The 23320-nt window shown below is 37.9% G+C and overlaps 1 protein-coding gene across 4 annotated transcripts in view; it reads left to right on the forward strand.

The window, feature by feature from the left end:
- The window catches only part of SPATS2L (spermatogenesis associated serine rich 2 like), a 90615-nt gene that overhangs the window by 38870 nt on the left and 28425 nt on the right, over positions 1 to 23320 (forward strand). For all 4 annotated transcript variants that reach the window (XM_074911247.1, XM_074911245.1, XM_074911248.1 and 1 more), the window contains 4 exons: positions 3970 to 4031; positions 16116 to 16224; positions 19569 to 19618; positions 20602 to 20842. In XM_074911247.1, coding sequence (XP_074767348.1) covers positions 3993 to 4031; positions 16116 to 16224; positions 19569 to 19618; positions 20602 to 20842 — 439 coding nt within the window. In that variant the 5' untranslated portion in view covers positions 3970 to 3992. The remainder of the gene's footprint in view (positions 1 to 3969; positions 4032 to 16115; positions 16225 to 19568; positions 19619 to 20601; positions 20843 to 23320) is intronic.

Consider the following 23320-nt stretch of genomic DNA (forward strand, 5'->3'; position numbering starts at 1 on the left):
ATGTCTCATTTGGACATGTGTAATAGGTATTGAAATAACACCCTTCCATCAATATTTGAGGTCAGGATGTAACAAGCAACTGAGTGTTCTCTTATTCCAGGTAATACGTTTGGAAATTTGTATTAGAAATTAGTGACCCATTTATATAAGGGATTCTGTAGTATTTTTTTCTTTCATTCCTTGTTTGTGGAAGTCCTGTTAGTATGACATGCAGTGACATTTCAGGACCACAAATACAAGCCAGAGATGTGGAGAAAGACAAAGCATGTAAGCTGACATTCAAGCTGAGAACCTCTCATATACAGCATGTTTTGTGCATTATAAATTTAGTGCTTCTGTTAATTTAATCTTAGCCACTGCAGAAAATCTTCTGTAGAAGATCTTTCTCCAAATGTTTTTTTGCATGCATGCTGTTAGTGACATGCAAAGCACTGTTCTGACCTGGCTTTAGGGGGCTTTAGGGTTCAGTTGAGGGCCATGGTCAGATATTCCACAGCTCAGGCAGAAAAAACTTCTCTGAAATGTTCAGGGTGTGAATGTAGCAGCTCAAACTTAGATGCAAGCCTGGAGCTAAAGGTTCTAAACTTCAGGGGGATCATTTTGTTCATAAAATTATTCATGCGCTATAATCTTTTGTCACAGGATTGGAAATGAAGTCATTGTTCAATACAGAGATTAAAATATCATCAGAGGTAAAATACCTGTTAATTTAATAAATCAGTTTGTGCTACAATGAGAAAATTAAATTGATTAGCTATTAAGTATAGCCATAAAGGATATTCTTAAAAATTAGGGCTATACTGACATTTTCCTTCTAATCTATCATTTGTATTTTATGTAACAAGCAGTGCTGGACTGAGTTATATAAATGAGCAAGTGTTTTATGCAGGTTATTTCAATTATCTGTCCTTGGAGAAGGTGAATGAAAAATAGCTCCAACTCAGTTTTAGCATCTTCATTTTGACAGCTGTAATACGCATATTAATGAAGTCTGAAGTGTAGAGGAATGAGTCAATTTGTAAGAGCTTGTGTCTTCTTATTTTTGATCTTAAAAGGAGGCGGGGGGGGAAGACGAAGAAAAAGAGAAACTGAGGGTATATTTTGTGTGGCATGCCAAGTCTTGAAACAGCTTGCAGTTGCAAGCTAGCTGAATCAGCACTACATTCATCAGTGGAAGATTATAATCATGGTAATACCTAGAGTATAGCAAAGAAGAGATAAGGCAAATCTGGCAAGGTGTTGTATGAAGTTTTTATGTCTGGTTTTAAACTGAGTCATAGCATTGCTACAAAGAGTAAATTTGGCTAAGTACTGTAGTAGGGTTTAATTAGTAAATTGAATTTAAATTTGAAGAATAATTTAGCTATATCTTTGAAGCAACATATTGAAAGGTGTGGGGCTTTCACATAGTATGATTATTGGGATGCATTTGCTTCATACAAGATGCAGTTTTAAAATGTACAGTTTTGGTACAAAATTAGTAAATATAAGCAGAAAAAGCCGAACCTGAAGATTTCAGATGACAAAGATCTTTTCCCATTATTTATTGTTTTTTATAGATTATTAGACTTCTAAGGCCAGAAATGTTGATTAGATAAAATCCTTGTTGCACTTGTTTCTGTGCTCTGTGTTGGTTACTTGAGCAGTTTTTTCCAATTTTTTTAATGTTGTTATAAGGTGTTGAATCAGATTAAGTGTATTTAAATCGGTATGCAAGAGGGTAGGCTTTCATCATGTCTGTAACATTACAAAAGCTGCTAGATAGTAGATGTAAAGGAAGATTAGTCAAATTCCTTAACGATTCCTTAACGTACAGTTGTCTATTGAACAGTATCAGTCCAGCATGGTTTTGATGTCACTAGGTAGAAGGCAAGCTTTTCTGAAAAGCAGTAAGAGAGATAAAGATTTACAGAGTAATTTTGGAGCTAAATTTTCCAGTCTGTGTGGGAAATTTGACCTATATCTCATGTTCTGCACCCATTTGGCTTGAGAAATAGCTGACAGGAAAAGACAAGAAGTACATAAAAATGTTATATAGGGACTACAGACTACAGTAATTTCTCAACGCTTTCCTTTAGTTGTTAGAGCACACTAAATATTGGAAATGGTGTTGCCCCAAGCTCATATTCTGTATGATCTTCCTCCCTGCTCTGTCCAGACATTTTATATTTCTGTTTTTAGACATTGGGTGGGTTTGACAAAGAAATGAATTTGAACTCTTTCATCCTTCATTTAAGGAGGGACGGGGAGGGGAACCTTCTGATCTGAGATATCACCAGACAGTAAGGCATTCAAAGTGACATTGGGTCCCTGTTGCCAGGAAGAAGTCTTATCAGACATAGTGAGACTTCAGCTCAGTGTCTTGGCAAAGTGGTTGAGCCACTGACTAAAGACACATAGAAAGTACGTGAGCTTTAATAGAGAATATCTGTTTTATATATATATATATATATATATATATATATATATGAATATATGAATATATATATGTGAATATATGAATATATATATATGAATATACCATGAACAATATATGTTCATGGTATAGTAAAATAGAGATGTCAGGAGGAACCTTACTCATTTCAGGCATTTTTTAAATAACTGGCAATGGGAAGGGTTACTCTTTTCTTCTGGCACCTTATTTTTGAAGGTTTCCATACTTCAGGTTCTGCTCTTCATCAGACCCAAACTCAAAAATTCATTTCATTTTATTCTTCCTATCATGTCTTCCCCATTTACCAAAAATAAAGTCATGTCATTTTTGAAAACGTGCTTCCTTGAATCTCATCTATTTAATTAGAAAATGGATGCATACAAAAATTAATATCAAGATTTAAATACTATCAGTGGATACTGTAATAGAAGCACTTAATTTCTGGAGTTTGAACTCCCCTGAAGTGCTGTGTTTCAAAGCACAAGTTAAGGGAGAATTGTTTAAGTGCATTAAAAGAGATTTAGAAGAATTATGGTAACTCTTACATCAGTCTACATAACAAAAGGCTCAAAAGGGGGAAAAGGAGGAAGTGTTTCAACTTAAAAACTTGGAAAGAACTAAGATTTCATTCTCATTTATGTACGTCTATACTTTCTTGTCAGTGTACAATAGTTAAATTTGGTGACCAAACTTTTATTCCATTTGACTTAGTCTCTGTTGTAATTCTTTGCAAGCAATTTAATCTTAAAATGTGAAGACTTCAAGCCTGTTTCTTACTGAAGTCTAAGGCAGTTGGTTTTGATGGAAGCAGGATGAGGCAACTGGACTCCCTTCCCTGTGTTAACTCTTCATCATGTGGTACAGTGCCTCTCACTTACCCAGCCACATAAATAGAAATGGAAAGCATATTGCAGGGTTTCTTAATCACATGCAAATTCCATTCACATGCCTGTTTTCAGAGTAGACTAGGAGATTTAACTATACAGTTCCTGTTAGTTTCAATAGGAGCTGTGTAGCTAAATCCTCTCAATTGGTTCTGGAGAAAAAAAACAAAACAGCAAAAAACCCCCCAAAAAACCCATGCAAGACTTGTCAGCCCAAGCCCCTGGCACATTTAGCTGCTTTTTAAGATGGGATCTTCAGACAGATTTTCTGGCAAAAATTGAGGTTGCTGGTGAATGAGAAAACAGGAGCTGTTGAGTTCGTCTAAGGTACTCCTCTTTAAAACCTTGAAAGTATCAAGTAATAATGAGCAGAGACGTGGCTGGGAAAAGCATGATATCCCTTCTATCCAGATTCAGAACTACGAGGCATTTTTAAAATGTGTTGGCAGAACTAATCTGGGGAAAGTATGAAATTTGGACTAGCTTTGCTTTTTGGCAAGACTGAGCACTGCTGTGCAGGACAGTAACTATTCTTATATTTCTCTAATGCTTATAGGTAAGCACATGCAATTAGTTTTTATAGGTGTAGTTTTGACAGGTTGGGATTAAAACTTCCAAATTAATCATTTTGGGTTTTTTGTCCTTTCACAGACAATATTCTCACCTGAAGAGAGATGGCAGAAATCAATTCTCCTGTAAATATCAAGGAAAAGGTAGGTTCACATAACAGTACAGTGCAAACCATAATGATATTTGCATACATATTTCATCCCTGCTCGTTCAAACACTGTTCATGTACTTAACTTTTTAATATGCGCTGACTCTGTGCTTAAAGTTAAGTACACAGGCAGGTATTAATAGGATTAGTATATTAATCTTTTTTGATGAGAAACATTTTTGCTTTTCTGCGAAGAAACAACGTTTTGTCAGACAGTCTTCTGTAACTCCTTTGTGATGCTTGTGCACACTGATGCTGTGGAGTATAGCACTTTGTAATGATTGCTGCGGTACAAAATACAGCCTTTGAAGAAACACACCCTTTAGAAAATAATTTTTCTGACCAAAAATGGCAGACTTGAACTACTTAAAGGCAATTCCTTAAAATTACAGGGCCTGAAAAGGGTAGATTTTTTTCTTTTTTTCACTAACTGCATTGTGTGTGCTTGAGTATGTCCTCTCCATATCCTGGCTAGTGCTAGAGCCTCAGCACCCTTTCAGAAGCAATAAAGCTAATTAGTGTACAACTATAAGGAAGATCAGGAGATCTTTTGTGTCTACCAGCATGCAGTTTGTGAAGAGACAATTTAGCCCATAGATACTCCCCACCAACCTAAATAGGAAACCAAGACATCTGTCAAAGAACAGGAAAAAAGGAGAGCAAGAAGTTGGAACACTGTAGGAGTATACATGATACGATTGTGTTTTAAAAGAATCCAAGATTTTAGGAATTCACCTGAATTGTCATCTTTTATAAAATCAGGTTTTGTTCTGTTTCATGTTTGGGAAGAGCCACGGAGCTTTGCATTTGGGAAATTCAGAGAAGGCTAATGAGTTCCTTGATTTACAGCTTTATTAAGCCCGGTGTGGCACTCTGATGCAGATTTTAAGGCAGTGTGATAAATGTTGAAGGCCAGAATCCAGTTCTGTCAGTGAGCCCAAGTTTGTCTAAGTATCAGTGAAAAGTTGATTAGGCCCATTCACTTCATGAAAGATGCACAAGGAGAAAGGGTCAAGACTGATTAAATATCAAGGAAATACAGAACAGTGAGAGCAGTGTGAAACTGAGGAAGGTAGTAATCTGCTGCTGTATCACAAGACCTGCCTGTGACAGGTTACACATCTTGCAGAGCAGCATGCATGTGAAATACTATCTTCTTTCTTAGCCTGTCAATAGAAAGGAAGAGCATAAAAATTTGTATATGAGTCCTTGGATTAACTCTTTCCCTGAGCTGACAGAAAAAATTATTCAGCAGAAAAAAGATTTGCCTAGCTTCAGTTTTGCAATTAGGTGGACTATAACAAGGAAAAAATCATTTAGCCTGAGGAGTATGTGCAAGATACTGTAAATGGGATTTTTCTGCATTGGAAAGCGACAAGAAGTATGTTATATTACATCTTAATTCTCTGTCACTGCAGCATGACAAAGAAAAGAAATAGCCTTGAACTAGAGATCAGCAGTCAGATTTTTAGTTAACTTTCTGGTTTGCTTCCGAGTTCACAAATAATGAACTTTTCAGTCGGAACTGATCATGACTAGTAGTTAATGGCTTGGACATCACATTTGATTAATAAAGACTTGATGAACCATGACAACTACAGAGCCTGCAACTAGGTTTCCTCAAGTTTCAGATTGCTAATGGTGTTTGTGAAAGAACAGTTACAAACTGTTACCTGCCCACCAATACATGGATGAAGCTGCCAAGGAAACAGCAGAGCAAGTGATGATTTATACTAAGTATTTCAGGTGGGAATGAGTTCCTGTTCAGACTGTTGTGTCCATCTTTTGCTACTTATTCACTTTATTTGCTTTCAAAAGGATGTAGAACTCTTTTGGTTTATATACCCTGATGGGAAACAATTCCTTACCTGTTGTACTGCCCAGGTGCCTGCCTTTTGAGTAGTTTTTTCCTCATATTTGTTGTTAACTCTGGAATCACTCATTTGCTTGAGGATTTGCATGTCAACGTGAATCTGTATTTCAGTGATGAGTATCTTCCTTAGCAACAGCACAGGGTTTAAATGTTGAGTGGTATGATGGATTTTGCAATAGAAAGTTATCAAATCCTATCCCCTAGTGCCAGAGTGCTGGGAGGTAAATTACAGTAGCTCTCAAAATGCAACTCAGTAAATCAACTGCAGTTCTGCCCATTTACTATGTAGCTTTATGGTTTTTTTACTAATTCAATCAAGTTCTACAAGTGCAGAATTTTACAAGTCATGTTTATCTTTTTTGTCTTTTGCTAGTTAAGAATGAAGAACTGTAACAGGACTTTTATTCACATGAGATACCTGCTATTCCAAGACTGGTATCTGCTGGGAGTGTATCTAAAATCAAATGTTCATGAGCATATACATTTTCAGGCAGGAAAATAATTGGATTGATACACTTGGTTATAAATAGTTCCTTTCTTTATTCCTGTATCTTCCCTTAGTATTTAGTGCCACTAAATCCCTGTGCCAAAGTGAAAACTTAATTTAACAGCAATTAACATTTTAGTGTAAACCTACTAAATAAAAGCTTAGTGAACTGCTAAAACCTCATGAACTTTACACACATAGAAGTTAGCATGCTCAGTTTGACATTCCACCTGGGCAAGTCTGTCTTGTTTTTAATGAGATTGCGATGGCATAGAACCTTCATCTGACATCTCATATTTGGTTTACAGTATGGTGGCTCCTTTGTAAGCAATAAGCTGAGTAACTCTATAGCAACTGTAGCTTTAGAACCCTCTGAGTTGCACTAGAACTACAAGGAAAGGGTTGAACAGGTATGTCCTGCTGAGTTGGCTTTAATTATATTTACATGTAGACTGCTAAAATGTTAGGACTTCATTTGCGCATTTGAAAAGCAGACATACTTATGTTGCCCTGGTAAGAGTCAAAATCAAATCCCTTTCTCACTTAAGAAATGTAGAGCAAGACGTGGTCATGCTACACAACATTGAAGCAGTGAGTTTAGTGTTTACTTTTATCCACTTTATTTGGGAGAGTATTTCTAGGAAACAAACTCAAGTTTTATAAATTTATTTACTTTTGCTGAACTCCACAAATCTATTGCCATCAACACAAAGATCTGCAGGCCTTGTTAAAAAGAACAAAATAGAATACAGTTTCTTTCCATTTCTCCCTTTCTTCTACCTCAGTGCTTGCAGATCATAATATATTTAAGACTTTGATCCTCTAGGACCTGAATGGAACCAAAGGAGTGTACATCTGCACACAAATACTCATTCTTGTAAGTTTCTGCAAAAGTAGAACACAAGTTTCTCCTTAAAGTGAACATTGTTTCTCTGTGACAAAAATGTAGTACAGAGGCCATGAAGTTTTAGCATAGTGTTGGTTTGTGTTTTAGTTTGTTTGGTTTTTGTTTTTTAATTTTAAAATGGTGGCCTTTCACCATGTTCTCTCCATGGTCAACTTCTAGTTATTCAAGGAAATTAAGATATCTGCCACTGTTTCAAAGGCGGTATGAGGCTGAGGCAGACATTTGGGGCATTCTGCTCACACACAGGCTCTGTAAGACCCTACTGCTAATTTGACTCATAAGAGAATGCTACTGTAGTACTGGCACTTGTATAATTCATTCTTGGCATTTCAGATTAAATAGTTCATAGAGTCAATAGGTTAAACATTCTGTTCTATGGGTTTTTTTTCCTTCTCCTGAGAGATTTATATAAATGTTGGCCTGTGATGTCAGGAAGGCTAGTGGAAGTTTCCATAGTTGGCAGAGGCTCCTGCAGCTGTGATACTCTTGTGGGGAGCCAGGATTGTTGTGATTACCATATTTTCATGCATATAACCCACAGATTTTCTGGAATAACGCAAGTTCTGCATCTCAGCAACCACAAGGGTCGTTACATGCTTGCATAGCTAGTACAAGGAGAAGCTTACCATCAGGATCTCTCACAGAATAATTCCCTCTGCCTTGACCCTTGCTAGCCTTCCTTCACTATGCCACAGTCCCTCTTGCCTCTGATTATAGTAACCTCTGTGCCTGAAAATGCAGTTTAACTAAGGACTTGTTTTCTAGTATCAGGATTTTCAGAGACTGAGAGTTATACATAATTCAGATCATATGCACACAAGTTCACTGGATTAAGGGATAAAATTGTCCAAACTCATTGATTGAAATCCAAAATAATTCCATAAAATTAATGGAGGTATTCGAGCATTAACATAGTACATCACCAGAAAAGGTGCTGAGATTCTGAATAGCGAGGCCTCTAAGGAAGCAGCAATTGGAGTGAGTAATACAAGCAGTGTGTTGTCTCCTGCAGCAATTAGACCATTTTAGTTTAACAAGAGAGGAGTGACTATCAGGCACTCCACAGGATAGCCCTTCAGCTCTGACACCTGATTTTGGTTTTGATCCAAAGAAATATTGGGAATTGTTCAAATATCAGAACTTGTTGTTGAGCCTATCTTTTTTTATTGTATGTCTAAAACATGTTTGAACAAGTGAGATCTGGTGTCAGCTGGAATTAGCAAAATATCAATTCAGATGAAAATCCTCTCCTTGGGATTCTGTTAGGAGTGACGTTTTGCTGAAGTTCTCCTGAAAAGCTTGCTTTTTTGTTTGTCCTTTCAAGTGTCAGAACCGTAGGAGCAGATGGACAGGTTTGTTCCATAAACTGCAGGAAGGAAATTTTATTCAGATGTGTTTTGGGGGGGGTTTCACAGTTTTGTTTGCATTATACCATAACTGTGGTTTTCATAAGCAATAGTTGGCATGCAAGGAAAGAGTAGGATTCATAGTGGAAGGAATGGAAGTAGTATATAAATTCCAAATCATACATTACAAAAGCAGATAATTTCCAATCTGTGATTTCACTAGGTCTCCTTAAAGTTGACCTTTGCAGCTGTTCCTTGCCCATGTGTTGAAGTAGATGGACTTAGTCCAAAAAACAGCAAAGTTGATCAGAATGCACTTGTGTCACTTGATGAGCCATTTAACTTGGGTTAAGGATATTGTAGATTCAGGTCTCTAGTTCTGTCACTACTCAAGCATAACAGTTCTTAGAGCCAAACTTTTTAATATGTTCTTTCAGAATTCCTGAAATGTCTGGCTTTTCCATTCAATTAGTTTACAGATTTGGGGGACAGGGGTGACAGAATAAATCCATGGTGACTGCCAAAAGTAGTTTACTGCACCAAGTAGAATTTTGTGCTTATTGGGGGTAAGTGATCTGATGGCATCAGTGTGCAGGTCATGTAGTGGAAAGAGAGGTGTAAACCTGATCAAAGCTGCTATTTTGCTCAAAGGGGATGTTAACAACACTTGTTCAGTGTGTCATGAACTCAGTGAAGCTTCTGGAAAAATGTCTCGAATGTAAGAAATAGGCTCCTAATGCAGCAAAGTCAAATTGTATTTACAAAATGTTTGTGTAGGAGTTTACAAAATCTTAAAAAATTCTTCCATGAAGTGTTTTAAAAATGCATTTTCCTGCTTAATGTAGCTAGGACATCAGCTAATGCTAAATTCCTAGATAATAGAAACAAGCGGAATTCTGCAGACAGCCCTCCTTCCCTGCTCCTCTTGCAGGATTTGGGTCAACTCCAATTGGAGTTGCAATCTAGTTGAATGTGACCTACACTGCTACCTGTCCTCAATTGCAATGAGTATATATGTTGCATATGTGTGCATAAAGATTTGGTATTGACCTGCAGTAAAAATAAAGTAGGAAAATGTCTGCGTGTTCATTGATAAACAGACTTCTAAATGAATTTAACTCCTGACTTAGAGAAAAATCTGTTGATCTTAATGTTTAGTACAAAGTGAAGGTGGGTCTGTGAAGTGTTCCTAACTAAGCATAAGTAAGAATATTTTGAACTGAGTAAATGACCACAATAGTAACTTACTTCAAGGGGATTAGAGCAGCTGTGTTCAGGGGTTTCAGAACAGCTGTGAGCTTTCAGCAAAGGAGTTTAATTTGTCACTATGTCAGAAATACATAAAGAAATTCTCTGAACCCCGGATGTGTTACTTATTCACCAGAAACATCCTCTTTGAGATGATGCCAAGGGGGAGCAGATGGAGTAGAGCAGCAAACAGGCAGCAATTGATTCCATGTTGTTACAGTTGCCTGGGAACTGTTTGAAACTTGACAGAGAACCTAAAGGACTCCGAGGAATACGCAGCAATGTCAGCTTGGTTCCGGGTGGGAAGTAGGTAATCTGCTGTCACAACTTTCAGGCAGGCTGTTGATCTGTTTGAGCTTGACTTACGGAGAAAGTCTCATGAGGTGGGTGTTCATGAGGATTTTGAGTAAGATACTATGAGAGGTTAGAATTTCAGTGTCATCCTCTTTGTGTGCTATTGCCCCTTGGAAGCAATCTGTTACTGAATTTTACTTTTTCACAGGTGAGCCAAAAATTTGCCCTAAGTGAGAGTGCCTATAGTTTAACAGTAATTCTCAGAAAAATAGTGTCAAGTATATCTGATCAGACCTTGGGGATTTTATTTTGGGGGTGTACAGCTTATCTGAGGGGACTTGGAACCTTTTTTAATTTTGATATTGCTTCTGGGCAGTCCTCAGCAATTTGTGTAAGAGACTGTTAAGAATGATGTCTTGACTGTGGAATTCTGGTACTGATGAGACAACCTGGCTCAGATTGAAGTAACTTAACAGGGCTTGAGTAACTTAACAGGGCTTGAGTAACTTAACAGGGCTTGAGTAACTTAACAGGGCTTGAGTAACTTAACAGGGCTTGAGTAACTTAACAGGGCTTGAGTAACTTAACAGGGCTTGAGTAACTTAACAGGGCTTGTGTAACTTAACAGGGCTTGAGTGAGCATTTCAAGCTAAGTCTGTGCTTAAGATTTTGCCTTAGCAAAGTGGTTAAAAGTCCTCTAAACTTTGAACTAACTTTAGCCTTATCCCAAAGAATGGCTAGGTCCACAGGAATTAAATGCATGCTTGCAAAGTAGGGTCTCTGGATCATGGGTTTGAATGGAGGTGGACTTGGGTTCTGCCTTCCATATTCTTGAGTGTACACATTTGTTTTCAAGATCTGTGATTACTTTAAAGTAGCTTTTGTAAGCTGAAGTTCTGAGCAAGTTGTCTTAGTAGTAAACAAGGAAATGTGCTTTCTGGTCAGGCTACAGGAGGGAAAGCCCAAGGATTTAACTACTGTCAGTGACAGCTTCTCACTAATGCTGACATTAACAGCACAATTATCTGTGGTTCAGAAGGTATGTTACTGAATTCTGTTGTGTCCGGAATGCTTGTCTAGCATCCAGATGATGAGACATTCACTGGAAATCCACACTGGTTGAAGACAGGGTGATTCACAAAATCGTTAAAATAGTTGACTTCCCTGTAGTCTGTCTGGTAAACATTCTTCCTATGATCAGGTTTTCAGCAAGTAGGAGAAACTGTTTTCTCCCACATACACAGAAATAAATCTAATAAAGTAGACTGCTTTGAGTTTACTCTTGCAGACTGTTAGGTATTAGTGCAGTATCATGGCATGTTAGGAGATTCTTTGGCTCTTGTACTTTTTTTCATCTTTTAGGATGTTAAGTATTTTTTTTAAGGAGTTTGGTGATGAGAAGTCATACAATATTGGATTATTCTAGTTCCATAATCTGTTGCTTACATGATGAGAAGATGGATTTCTTGGTAAGTTTGAGGATTCTTTAGGGAGATAAAGTTGGGAATTATCTCCTGTCCTGGAATCACCTTATTATAGCTTTAATAAAAATGAGCTCTATATAATTTTCTGGATTGGTAAATCACTGACTTCTTTCAAGCAGCTGGAGACTTGTAAGCAGTTGAAGGATATAGCTATACTAGCAAAAGGGCTGATTTGTCACCTGAACTAGCGGGTGAAGCAGAAGGGAGCCAGCATACCTGGGCTGCCTAGATCCAGCTCACATCCAGCCCTTTAACATACCTCTCGCTTGTATTCCTGTATTTGTGAAGTGTTCCTGGAGCTTTGGTGCCTTCTTTCATCATGGTCTATGATACACCTCTTATGACCTTCAGCTGTAGAAGGGCATTTGTTTAGGCTTACGCTGTCAGGAAGGTTGTGCACCCTTTCCTTTGGCTTTTTCTTCAGTATCACTATGTGCCTTTCCAGAAGTATATGGAACATGTTTTGCATGTGAGGACAGACATGAGCATCAGAGATAGAAATCTATACGTATTTTTCAAACCAGGATAAAAAGCCTAAGAGGTAGAATATCAGGGACCTTGAAATTTGCATTTCTAGGCTAAGGCTGTCATATGGCCTAGTCTCCCTCAACACACCTTGTGCTCCTCCCAGAAGCACTATCAGGTCGCAATTTGAGATTTGTAGCCATCTGTTAGTAATTTCTGGATGTCCAGAAATCACTGACTTTTTCATTGCCTGTGTACTGTAGTCCCAGTGTATTCTGGATGAAAACATCAGCCAGTGTATATGTTGGAGACCTGATGTCTGGCACGCAGATCTACCTAGTACATGGATCTGTCTATCTTTGAAATTCCAGAAAAAAATATGGTAGCATTATTCCATTTTGTGCCTAAAAACTTTAAAGACAAAATATTTTGTTTCAGAACAAAAGCTTTTGGGATTTCTCCTCAGTTGGAATTATGGGTTTATATCTGCTTTTTTTGTTCATGAAAAGAACAGTGCATATATGTTATTTTTTTTCTTAATACTGACATGTCCTGGTTGCAAATTTGAATTTTCATCTATCTTATCCCATATAAGTCACTGCAAAAATCTGGAAAGCAGAAACACTAACAACTTGTAGGTGTTCTGGGTATCATAGCATACATACACAAGGGAAGCAGATTAAGCAGGTATAAGCAACTTCTGATTTGGAATTTCCTAAGTCCTGAATGCTTTACTTTGCAATCTGATGTTCTTTTCCTGAGGAATTTTTTAATGAAATTTCTTAACTTTATTTTCTAAATTGAAAGACAAATGTTTATTTTGTTCAACAGTCAGCAAAAGATATTGTTGGATTTTGGCAGCAGAACTGTTGCCAAAATGCAGTACATTAATGCTCCCTAAATTGAATTTTCATATAGCCCAACTAAAATGGGACTGTCCACAATGTTGGTCATATGCTTGATTTTTTTTTTTTTCTATAGATTGGCAAGTATTATTCCTAAAATCATCATCTTGCACTTTTTGGGTTGTCTACACAACTAGAATGTTTCCATAACCTTTTTGTATTTGATCATAGTACTAGTTGGATGAAGGGCAGTTTAGCTTTTGATTCTGTTTTTTCTTTTAATCAAAAATTTCTTAACAAAGACCATACAGTGCAAACTTTGGTAGATTGTCGTCTAAAACATAGTCTGCCTGGTTGAGTTCTTGTATGTCAGTGTTCTCCACCCCACAGATGTTGTTCTTAATGTCTTTAAGAAGTTTCCAAACTGCAGTGTGTGGCGAGTTGCCTGATCTGTCCTGTGGTCTTGGCCTCACTTTGTTGTTTCCAGATGCTTCTTAAGACTCCCAGACTTTTCATAGCGAAGGGCCTAGAAGCCATATGAAATTCCCATGCTTATATTTAAAGATGGTTAGAATACATTAGGTATTTCCTTTTACTATTTTTCCTGTAAGCAGTTGCCACAAGGAGATTATGCAATTTTGAGAAAGCAGAGAGATGATCCACATGATTGTGAAAGAAGAGAGGAGATTTTTGTGAGAATATGACGATGTAATCCACATGGTGGAAATGTTTGGAAACTACCAGCTTGAACTTAAAATGGACTGCAGCTTGTGGCCTGCTCTACACTAGTGTCTTTGCCAACTTTTATTGTTACGGAGCCAGCTCAGTTCATACTTGCTGCAGCTTTATCACTAAATAGCATGCCTGTGCCCACAATCAGAAGACAAATAAAACTCATTTTTCCAGGACTTTCTCTGCACATCCTGTTGATTTGGATTTGTTTTCACTTGGATGCCTGCAGTGTGTAGAGAGCTATACTTGCTACTTCTCTCCCTATGTGCGCACATCAGCTGAAGAAATAACCTTGAGCAGACAAGAGGTTTTCTGGGTAGTTTCTGGCAACAGCAGCCTCTGGTTCAAGCAGTCCAGTTGACAGCCTAGCCTGTCTGAACTTCCAACATAAAGTTGCCAGTGTTTACTAGAGACTCCAAAGCAGCTAGCTGCTGGGTTGGGACCTGGCTTGTGGGCAAGCCTTGTGTAGTCGTAGGGAGGCAACATTAGACAAATGATTAGATAGGCCTTTGGAAAAGGTCCTTGGGAAGTAGACAAGCAATTTAACTCCACTGCCCTCTAAATTATGGATGTGGCCTGAGTTGTCCAAGGCTAGACTTGCTACTTGAAATGTGTTGTGGGTAAATTTGAAGCTGCAAAGAGATGCATGATAAGATGATGGACTGAAGCAGACTAAATCATACTAAGTAGATGCACTAAAGCTGCATGCTGAAGTCAGAAAGTGGCCACCTTTACACAGTGAGAGAGATGAGCTCATCTGGAAAGCATCCTCCAGAAAGTTTCATCCTGTGTGGATTTAGCTGAGGCAAGTATAAACGTTTTGTGGTGCTGAAGCTAAGTCCAGGAGGCATCATGAGTCAGAGCCCTCCCTCACTGTGCATTAACAGAACCTGAAATGAGTCGTGGCTTATGTTAGACTATGGGACAGTGAAATACAGTGGTTGAGGAGTGGGGTGAATGTACTGTAGAAAAATAGGATTTTTGGTCACAAATCTGAGCACTTCAGTGTTCTGAATCATCTTCTGGTGTCTCCACTGATGGAGACTCCATAAAGGCAATCTAGAAAGATTTCTTCAGCATCTAAATGGACTGCTAAGAGGGTAGTGCTCTCGCCATGTAAGCCAATATAGTTCTTTTAAGCAGGTCTATCTTTGCATATTATTTTTTCACAATTACATTTCACAGTACAATCAAAAGACGACCAGTGCTTTACAGTCAGAAATTAGCATGACCACATTGTGATGCAGTAAATAAAGTACACCGTAATCAAGGATGTATTCCCACAGAAAGATGGCAAAGAGGAGTGTTGGATGAATATTTGCAGTGCAATAACAAGTTTCTAATAGTAAATACATGCTGGATAGCTTGACACAGAAGCTCAAAAAGCTGATTTGGAACAACTAGACTAGTTTTGGCACTGATTCTCTTGTTTTTTCAGAGTACTACCACAGACTTTTGTTAGTTTTGCTAATTACGTTTAACCAAGTACTTTTATTTTGGTACTACCTGGTAAAGCTTGTCTAGCATTAAAACAATGTAGTAATTAAGTTCCATGTAACTATTTACTTTCAGCTATATTACATGGGCATGAAAAAGTAAATCATCTGCATGATTTCAGTAGGAATATTTTATTTAAAACATAGTGGGTTGAGTTACCATTTGGTATAAATGGATACTGAAAACAATACAGCAGTAGCAAATGCTGTGAAATAGAAGCATGGCATGCCAGAATCATCTGTGGGTGTAACACCTCATCCATCAGCAGAGTTTCCTGAAGGAAGCACTTGGCTTTCCACGTCCTTTGTTCAGGATTTTGTTACACAAGCTTCCTGGTCACATAACTGTGGAACAGCAAACTGAAATTATGCTGAGCAGCCACTAGAGCTTTTAAAACTGTTACTGTATTCTTTTAGCCTGTAACTATTTTAATACATATGGCTGTCTTCCAGGTCAGAAAAACCACCAGTCATGACTTTGATGTAGCAAAGCCACTCAACAGCCTTGTTGAAGTACTTGTGTATTTCATTAAGTCTGTCTGTGTATAGGTGATGTGTCTTGTCAAGTCACATGGCAACAAATAGAACATTTAGGAAAGAAGCAAAAGGCCAGATTCTGTTGGTTTAGTTAAACTAGTTCCTCCGCTGTGACTGAGGGTAGGATTTTGTTCCAGGTGTGGAATTCTGTGATTTGATATCTTGAAGACAGTGTTTTCATTATTTGCATGGGCCAGGTAAGGAGAGGATGGGTACTGCTTCACACAGATATATTGTTTATACTTGTAAGCACGTCATGTATAGCATGCGTTTATATAAACATACATTGACACAGAGGTACCTTGTTGTCTAAAGAAGTATGATAAACTCGAAGTTTGTCTTACTTTTTTTTTTTTTCCTTCCAGATCAATGCAATCCGATTAATTGTTCCAAACAAAAGCAATAATGAGATAGTTCTGGTGTTGCAGCAGTTTGATAACAATGTAGACAAGGCTGTTCAAGCTTTCATGGATGGTGAGTACAGTGTGACTTTTTCACTAACGCATGAGAGATTCAATTGCATGCTAAAGTATTCATTGTCTCTGGTGACTCAAAATATTTTCTGCTGAAATTCAGATGATTGTGACAGTTCATTTTTTCTAATAATTGATCCTTCTGTCTGTATCTTTGCTTCTTTGCAGTATGAGTTTGACATGGCTGTTTATCTGTTCTACCTGACTTTGCCATTGTTTGGTACTGTTCCTGTTGCAGACCTACTTTATTCTGCATGAAAGTTAATGCTCTTTGAAGTAAATATGTCAGAATATGGTTCACTATTGAAGATGCGGTAACTAATAAGAATTTGGGATAGTTCTGAAGCAGATAACAAAGGCCCCTAAACCTCTGAACTTGATGCATACATTGACATTCAAACCTCAATCTGAATTTTGCAAATAGCCTTGACATTTATAATGGCTGAACCAAGACTCCATTGAAAGTTCGAGCCATTCTAAATCTGGATCTGAGTTTGTATTTTGCATCCTAAGACCATCTCTGATGAAAGGTCACTTGTATTTAAATAACACTTTTCCGGTAAATATATAATGGCAAGTATTTTGAACTTTCACCAAAGTATGTAAGAAACCCTTTGCAGGAATAATAGCGTACCATGAGCAAATCCTTCAAAAATCTTTGTAGCTTGGGGCTGCTTAAAAGATACTAGAAGCTCAGCAGTCTCAGAAGTCCTGTATATCTTAAAAATGCTTCATAGTGTTGACTTGCCATCTCACGAAGTTATTTATTTCATATCTATTTTACTTCAGAATAGTTTTGGGGTTTGGTTTGGATTAATTTATTAACATGTATCAGCCAAAAAGCATCATGTTGTACTAGGAATTGCTTACCAATATGCAAAAAGCAGATGCAAGCAAACTGAACTATTCATAAATGCATCAGAATTCTTACATCACATCTGTATGGTGCCTCTTGATTTGGGTGTCTTAAGTTAACCATTGCTCGCTTGTGATCTATGTGTTTTTTCCAATTGCTTGTCAAAAGAGGAAGTGCTTTCATAGCCATGTGTCATCTGCTAGGAGGGAGAAATAGGGCAAAAGCTAGCCTTGCAAGAGTGTAACAAAGTCTTGAAGAAAAGCAAGCTGTTGGAACCTGAGCTCAAATGATCTTTGTTTGAACTTCACCAGTTTATGATCATTGTGCCTTGAGTTCAGAAGTCTTTGCAAGTGAGCATTTAAAAACAGACAATATTTTTGACTGTCTGGAAACAGTGTGAGAAAAGACATGTTCATTCAGTTGCCGCTGTAGATAGAATGAATTTAGCACTTAGAGTATCTTTTCACGTGAATGATAAAAATTGCTACAATTGAAATATCACAGTCGCATGAAATGCATTGCTGCATGCAGGAAAAACGTGGGGGATGGCTGTTCTGAGCAAAAAGGCTGAGCACCTCCATTCAGTGCTTCTCTCAGAGATGCTGCATGCCAAATCGAGAAATGTTCAAATTTAGTTTCCTGAGATCAGCTCCTATCTTGCTTCACATCTGGAGTGGCATATAGGTGATGTCTCTACTATGAATTTACTTCTACATGTGAAATTTGAGTTAAAATAGCAATTCAAATGTATTATTTACTATGTTAGAGTTTACCTAATTAAGCATAATCAGAAGGTCTGTTCAGCTGCTTTGTAGATGTGTTCAAGAAAGTATGCTGGTGCATTCAGATGAGGGCTTTGGGACTTGCAGTTAGTACATTTCCAACAGGAGGAAATGGGTTAGTTGGGTGAATCCCTAAAATAATTCTCATTGTGCATAGTATTCACAGGGAAGCTGAGGGAAGCAAGCTCAGACAGCACCAGCCAACACAGAAAGAGTGTTGGACGATACTGTGAAAACAGTTAACAAAGCTGTCAAGTGAAATCACATATTTTCAACAGCATCGAGTAAAATGGGCAGCAAAAGTCTGGGTTTATTTCTTCATACTGAAACATCGTGTCTGTCAAATGATAGCATACCTTTAGGAGGGGATTTTATTTATGTATACATGAGTATGTATGTGTATAACTAAATACATATATGGTTATACACGTAATAGAAGTTTTCATAGCCTTCTGTCTGCATTGTCATGTCATCTAGGAAACAAAATATGGTTTTGATGGATTCCATACACATCTTTTCACAATTTAACAAATTAGGCTTAGCACTGCTTGCAAGACATGTAATCTGTTCTAATGTGTGTGACAGACTCACCAGATAATCTTGGATCTGGATTATTGTGATAGAAAAATTATTTTGGTACATTTTAAAACCTCACATGTCTTTGGCTGAATACAAGTTGATAACTCATGGTGGTCTGAAAACAGCATTACTTCTTAATACTAATGTCATGAGTTCACTGAAATGAGTGAGAATGGCTGAGTATGAAACCCATTTGGAAAGCATAAGAAATGAATATTAGAATTATGCAGTGATGGTAAAGTGATTCTTTAAATTCAAGCTGAAGACACCTAATGTGGTTGCAGTTAAAAAGATTTTGTCAGATACTGCCATAGTAGTTTGGATGACACTTCAGACTGAATGCTTACCATGCACTTTCAGCTTCAGGGTCAAGGAGAAAGAAATAATGATGTTGACTAGATGCAGAAGAGTTGTCTTCTAACATGACAGCTGGCACTGGTCTGAACAAGGGTCTGCTTGTTTTGTTCCATAAATTTATCTAACCAACTTAATAGGGCTGGCAGAAAGAATTTCAAGTATACAACATCGTAGTAATTTTTCAGTATAAATGTTTTACCATTTTTTTTCTGTCAGCCCTAAGTTGACTGTGTTTGTGTGATGCAGAATTTCTGTAGGAGTCAATTAAATTACTCTCTTGGATTCTAATTAAGTCTTCATTTTTATGGTCTTATGTCTTCTGAATATGACATAACACATAGGACATATATGATAAAAATCCCAAAAGTTTTTAAAACTTTTGGAAGCCTTAAGAGTCAGGGTGGACTATCTAGTCCACTCAGTGTTTATACTAGGTTGCGGAGATGCTTCCCTTTTCAGGCAAGGGATTTGAGTGTTGTTTTTTCTGGGGCTTATGCTAGTGCTTAAACTTAGGCACCCACTTTGTGGAATGAAGGCCATAAAAAGCAGTAGTGCCAAGTAGCCCATCCACTGTACATAATGTAATCAGATAAAATAGGTAACTCAAAAGGAGAAAGGTGGTGGAACCCATTTTGTTCTCCCCACATAAGAGAATTTGCAACAACAAATGGAAATGCTGCCCAGATAGGAGACTAGAAACTGTTCTTGAACACTCTTGTTCATTTTCACAGATGAGCTTTTGTTGAAATGTTTCATCTTTCCTTTCTCTAGGCAGTGCCACTCAGGTTCTAAAGGAATGGAATATGACAGGGAAGAAGAAGGTAAGAACTTGCTCTTGAGAATCAGAGCATTCAGACCATTTATCAGGTGTCTGGTTGAATGTGGTACTTTTATTTTGGCCAGTACCTTGTCTGCCTTTGCTAACACCATAGGTGACTTCATTCACACCTGTGTTCAGAATACTTGCAAGGAAATGTGTGTGTTATTTTTAATCCAGTTCATCTGTTGCTGTCTAGCCCAGGGTTCTTAGAGAATTTCTGGGACAGCATGTGTATATATGTGTGTGTGAGCCAGACCCTGGACAAGTGTAGAACGAATCCCAAAATAGCCCATGTGTATAAACACTTTTAATAAGCAATTGTACCCTGGATAGTCACAACCACTTATAGTGCTAGAGTTTTTGCTGCCAGGTGTAAAATAAACTTATGCGTAGGAGTCATCCATTAGAATGGATTAGTGATGCTATCAAGTCAGGTACTTCAAATATATATCTGGGATATGATCTTCATGCTTATGTGTCTCCAAGCTGGAGGTGTACCAGGAGACTGCCCTATGAGTCACTGTCATGGAGGCTCCTCTTCATGGTTGGTTGTAGCTACAGTAGCAGTGGCCAACCTATGTTCTCTGTGATTGCTTTCTACCTGATCAGAGTGATGCCTTAAGGGTGTTACTGCATGGATGTCCCCTGGATGGTTAAGAACTACTTATTCTAAGTGACCGCAGACATTTTGAGCAACATAGTAGAGGCTCTGCCTCCATTTTGCAATGCAAGTATTTTCTGTGTAAGGAAGGGGAAAATCAGGTTGAGGCTTCACGTGTTTATTTGAGACTATATATTCAGCTGAATGGATGCAATGTGTTGTATAGCACAGCATAGCCTGTAAATTGCATTATACTGATGTCACTTTTATGGCATTTTTATTATTATTAATTTTTATTTTATGGACAATTTACTGATTATATTTTGAGTTTATATGAGTTGCACAGAGTGATGTCTCTGTTCTTGCAATATTTCTCCATTTAGAACAATAGGAGAAAACGAGGCAAATCTAAACAGCATCAAGGCAGTAAAGATCCTAAAACCAAGAATGGTGGACCTGAGAAGGCATCTCAAGAGCCCCAGGGAATATATGACTGTCATCTGAATGTATGCTCTAAGGACAACTCTTGCAGTGGTTCTAACAGTCAGAAACTGGAAGCTGCTTCTCTTGAGAACAAAGGTGCAGGATTTGTAGAGTCAGCGCTGGTCTCTCCAGAAATCACAGGTCAGTTCATGTGACACAAGACACCTTTTTAACAGGCAATAACCAAGCCTCGATTTATATGAAGATCATGGTATTTTTATTGCCATGAAGTAGAATAAAAAGAACGTGGAGAGAGGTGTTTGTGCTAAATAATGTACATAGCTGTTAGTCATGAAAGTAGATCTATATCTGGACACAATTCATCCTTCAGTATGTTTCCTTGCAAAATGTCTTTTTTCTAGAGACAAAAGGATCAAACTATGATGAGAGGCCCAGGTGATACACAGTATTACACATATAAATACAGAAGAATACGAGGTTAGAAAATGGCTTGAGTGTAAAATTGTGACAGAAGCAATGAAATCCTTCATCTGGAACAAAGTAATCTGAGCAGTATGAGCTTGTGGCATATTACAGGATTTCTTTATTGCCTAGTCCAGACTAGTCCATTTTTTCTTTTACTCATCTTCCTTGAATAGACTGGTCAGAGTACATCTCTACTGGCTTTCCCTGACAGGGAAAGGGAGGGCCTTTGTGTTAAGGAAAGGCAGTCTGATAGCTTCTTAGGACATGCACGTTTCTGCTGGGGTCTAGATACAAATTCTGAAACTCCGGGGGACAGTAACACAGAAAGCTCATCCCCACTGCGTTGTAGTAGATAGAGAGTAGTAATCATAGAAATGTCAACGAAAACAAGCCATCTTCTCTGGGGGAGAAGGTCCGTTAAAGCTTTTGGCTTCAAGTATCCTTTCATAAAGCTCATGTTTAATTGCTGTCAGTACTGATAATGGTTTTCCACCTCTTCACATTTCAAATTTGTGACAGCCCTAGAATTATTGCTTCTGTTAGTATTTTTTCCTGTCTTAAACAGTATGTAAAACTGCATTAAAAGAACTTTCCTTGAAATCCTTTTTTCCATGGTTGCAAATACTGCTCTCAAACCTCATTTTAAAGGAATGTGCCAAATGGATAAATTTTCTGAAAGTAATTCTCTGCTGCTTTCAGATTACTTTGGTGCCAACCTCTAGTCAGTTAAATGAAAACTCTGCAAGCTATAGCAGCCAAACAAATGAACTACTTATCCAGAAATTTGGTGCCTCACAAATGATCAGAGATACTCTTCCTGCTCTTGCTAAAGACTCCCACTTACTTTGGACAGAATATGCCATATGCCAGAAAATTCTACAACTTCATAATACTAAAAGGATTCTTGCCACTTACGCTGCAAGACATAAGCATTTGTGGTATAAATATATGTCAAATTCCCATGTCAAACTTAAGAGTTGCTTTGTTGAAATGATACATGCATGAATAAAGATACATAGACTGAATTGTCCATGCACGGGGAGTGTATTGTGGGAGGTGACAGACCTGAATGCAAGAAGAGTACCCACGCTCTTAAGTGATCTTCTTCTGTGGCAGTGGGATTAAGTCCCTTTTTTGTTTTTCTTTGACATGATATACTGTAAAGTTGTACATACCAAGGGCAAGAAGTATCGCAGAATATTTCTTTGCTTTTACAAGTGACAAACAAGATACTGCCATAGCTTTACAATTTTTACAAACTTTTGCACATATCCCCTGTTTCAAAAACAGGGGGATAACATTTTTTAAAAGGTGGAAAGGAAAGCAAATGGAGAGAAAGGAAAACCTGAAATGTGAATATTCAAGTTTCCTTTGCATAGTAAAATAAGTTCCTGGCAGTTTGTGTAATACAGAGAAGGAAGGAGTTTCTTCTTCACTGCCTGTTCCAGTTGTACTAAAACTCGTCTTTGCATTCAGTATAATATCTACTTTCTTGAAGTCAAAAGACACCTATGTACATATTGTTAAACTTGTGCTGAAGTGCATGGAACTAAATAGAAGAGAAGGGTGGTCAGGATCCCTCAGGGGCCAGCAGCTGCACCTATGTTTCTGAGCAAGTCACACAGACTGTTATAAAGCAGTCTGAAACGCTGAAGCAAGTCCAAAGTGCACCTGTTTTATGTTGCTCCCTCGTGTTATAATCTTGTTTTGTCCTTGTCTAGCTTGTTTTGGTTCCTTCCATATTGATGTTGCTGTAGTCATTCCACTGTCACCTTCAGATAGCTCACAGTTTAGAAGGATCATAGTCAGGTGTCTGCTGACAGTTCCTTATGCTTTCCTCCCCATGAGGAATATGAGGTTGAAGCTTTGCTCACAGTCTGTGAGATTAAGTCTTTCAGAGCCATAAAATCCTGGCTGCCTGGAAGGGACTTCAGGGACCAGAAAGGAGAATGCAGTGTAGCTGATGTTTCTCCATAGTGTATCCCATGCTAGAAATTGATAGGGGATGTTACAGAGACTCTCAAATAAACAAGGAACCACAAAAAATTAAGAATTATTGTTAATACAATTAACCAGCTCTCCATAAATTACAGGTTCAAATGTCTGTGAGAGGAGAACAGAATGACTTCCTAGGGCTTAATGACAACCCAGAATGCATAACAAAGCCCCACTCCCTAGGTTTAAGGACAACCC

The sequence above is a fragment of the Athene noctua genome, chromosome 7 (assembly GCF_965140245.1).
Source record: "Athene noctua chromosome 7, bAthNoc1.hap1.1, whole genome shotgun sequence".
Classification (NCBI taxonomy): domain Eukaryota; kingdom Metazoa; phylum Chordata; class Aves; order Strigiformes; family Strigidae; genus Athene; species Athene noctua.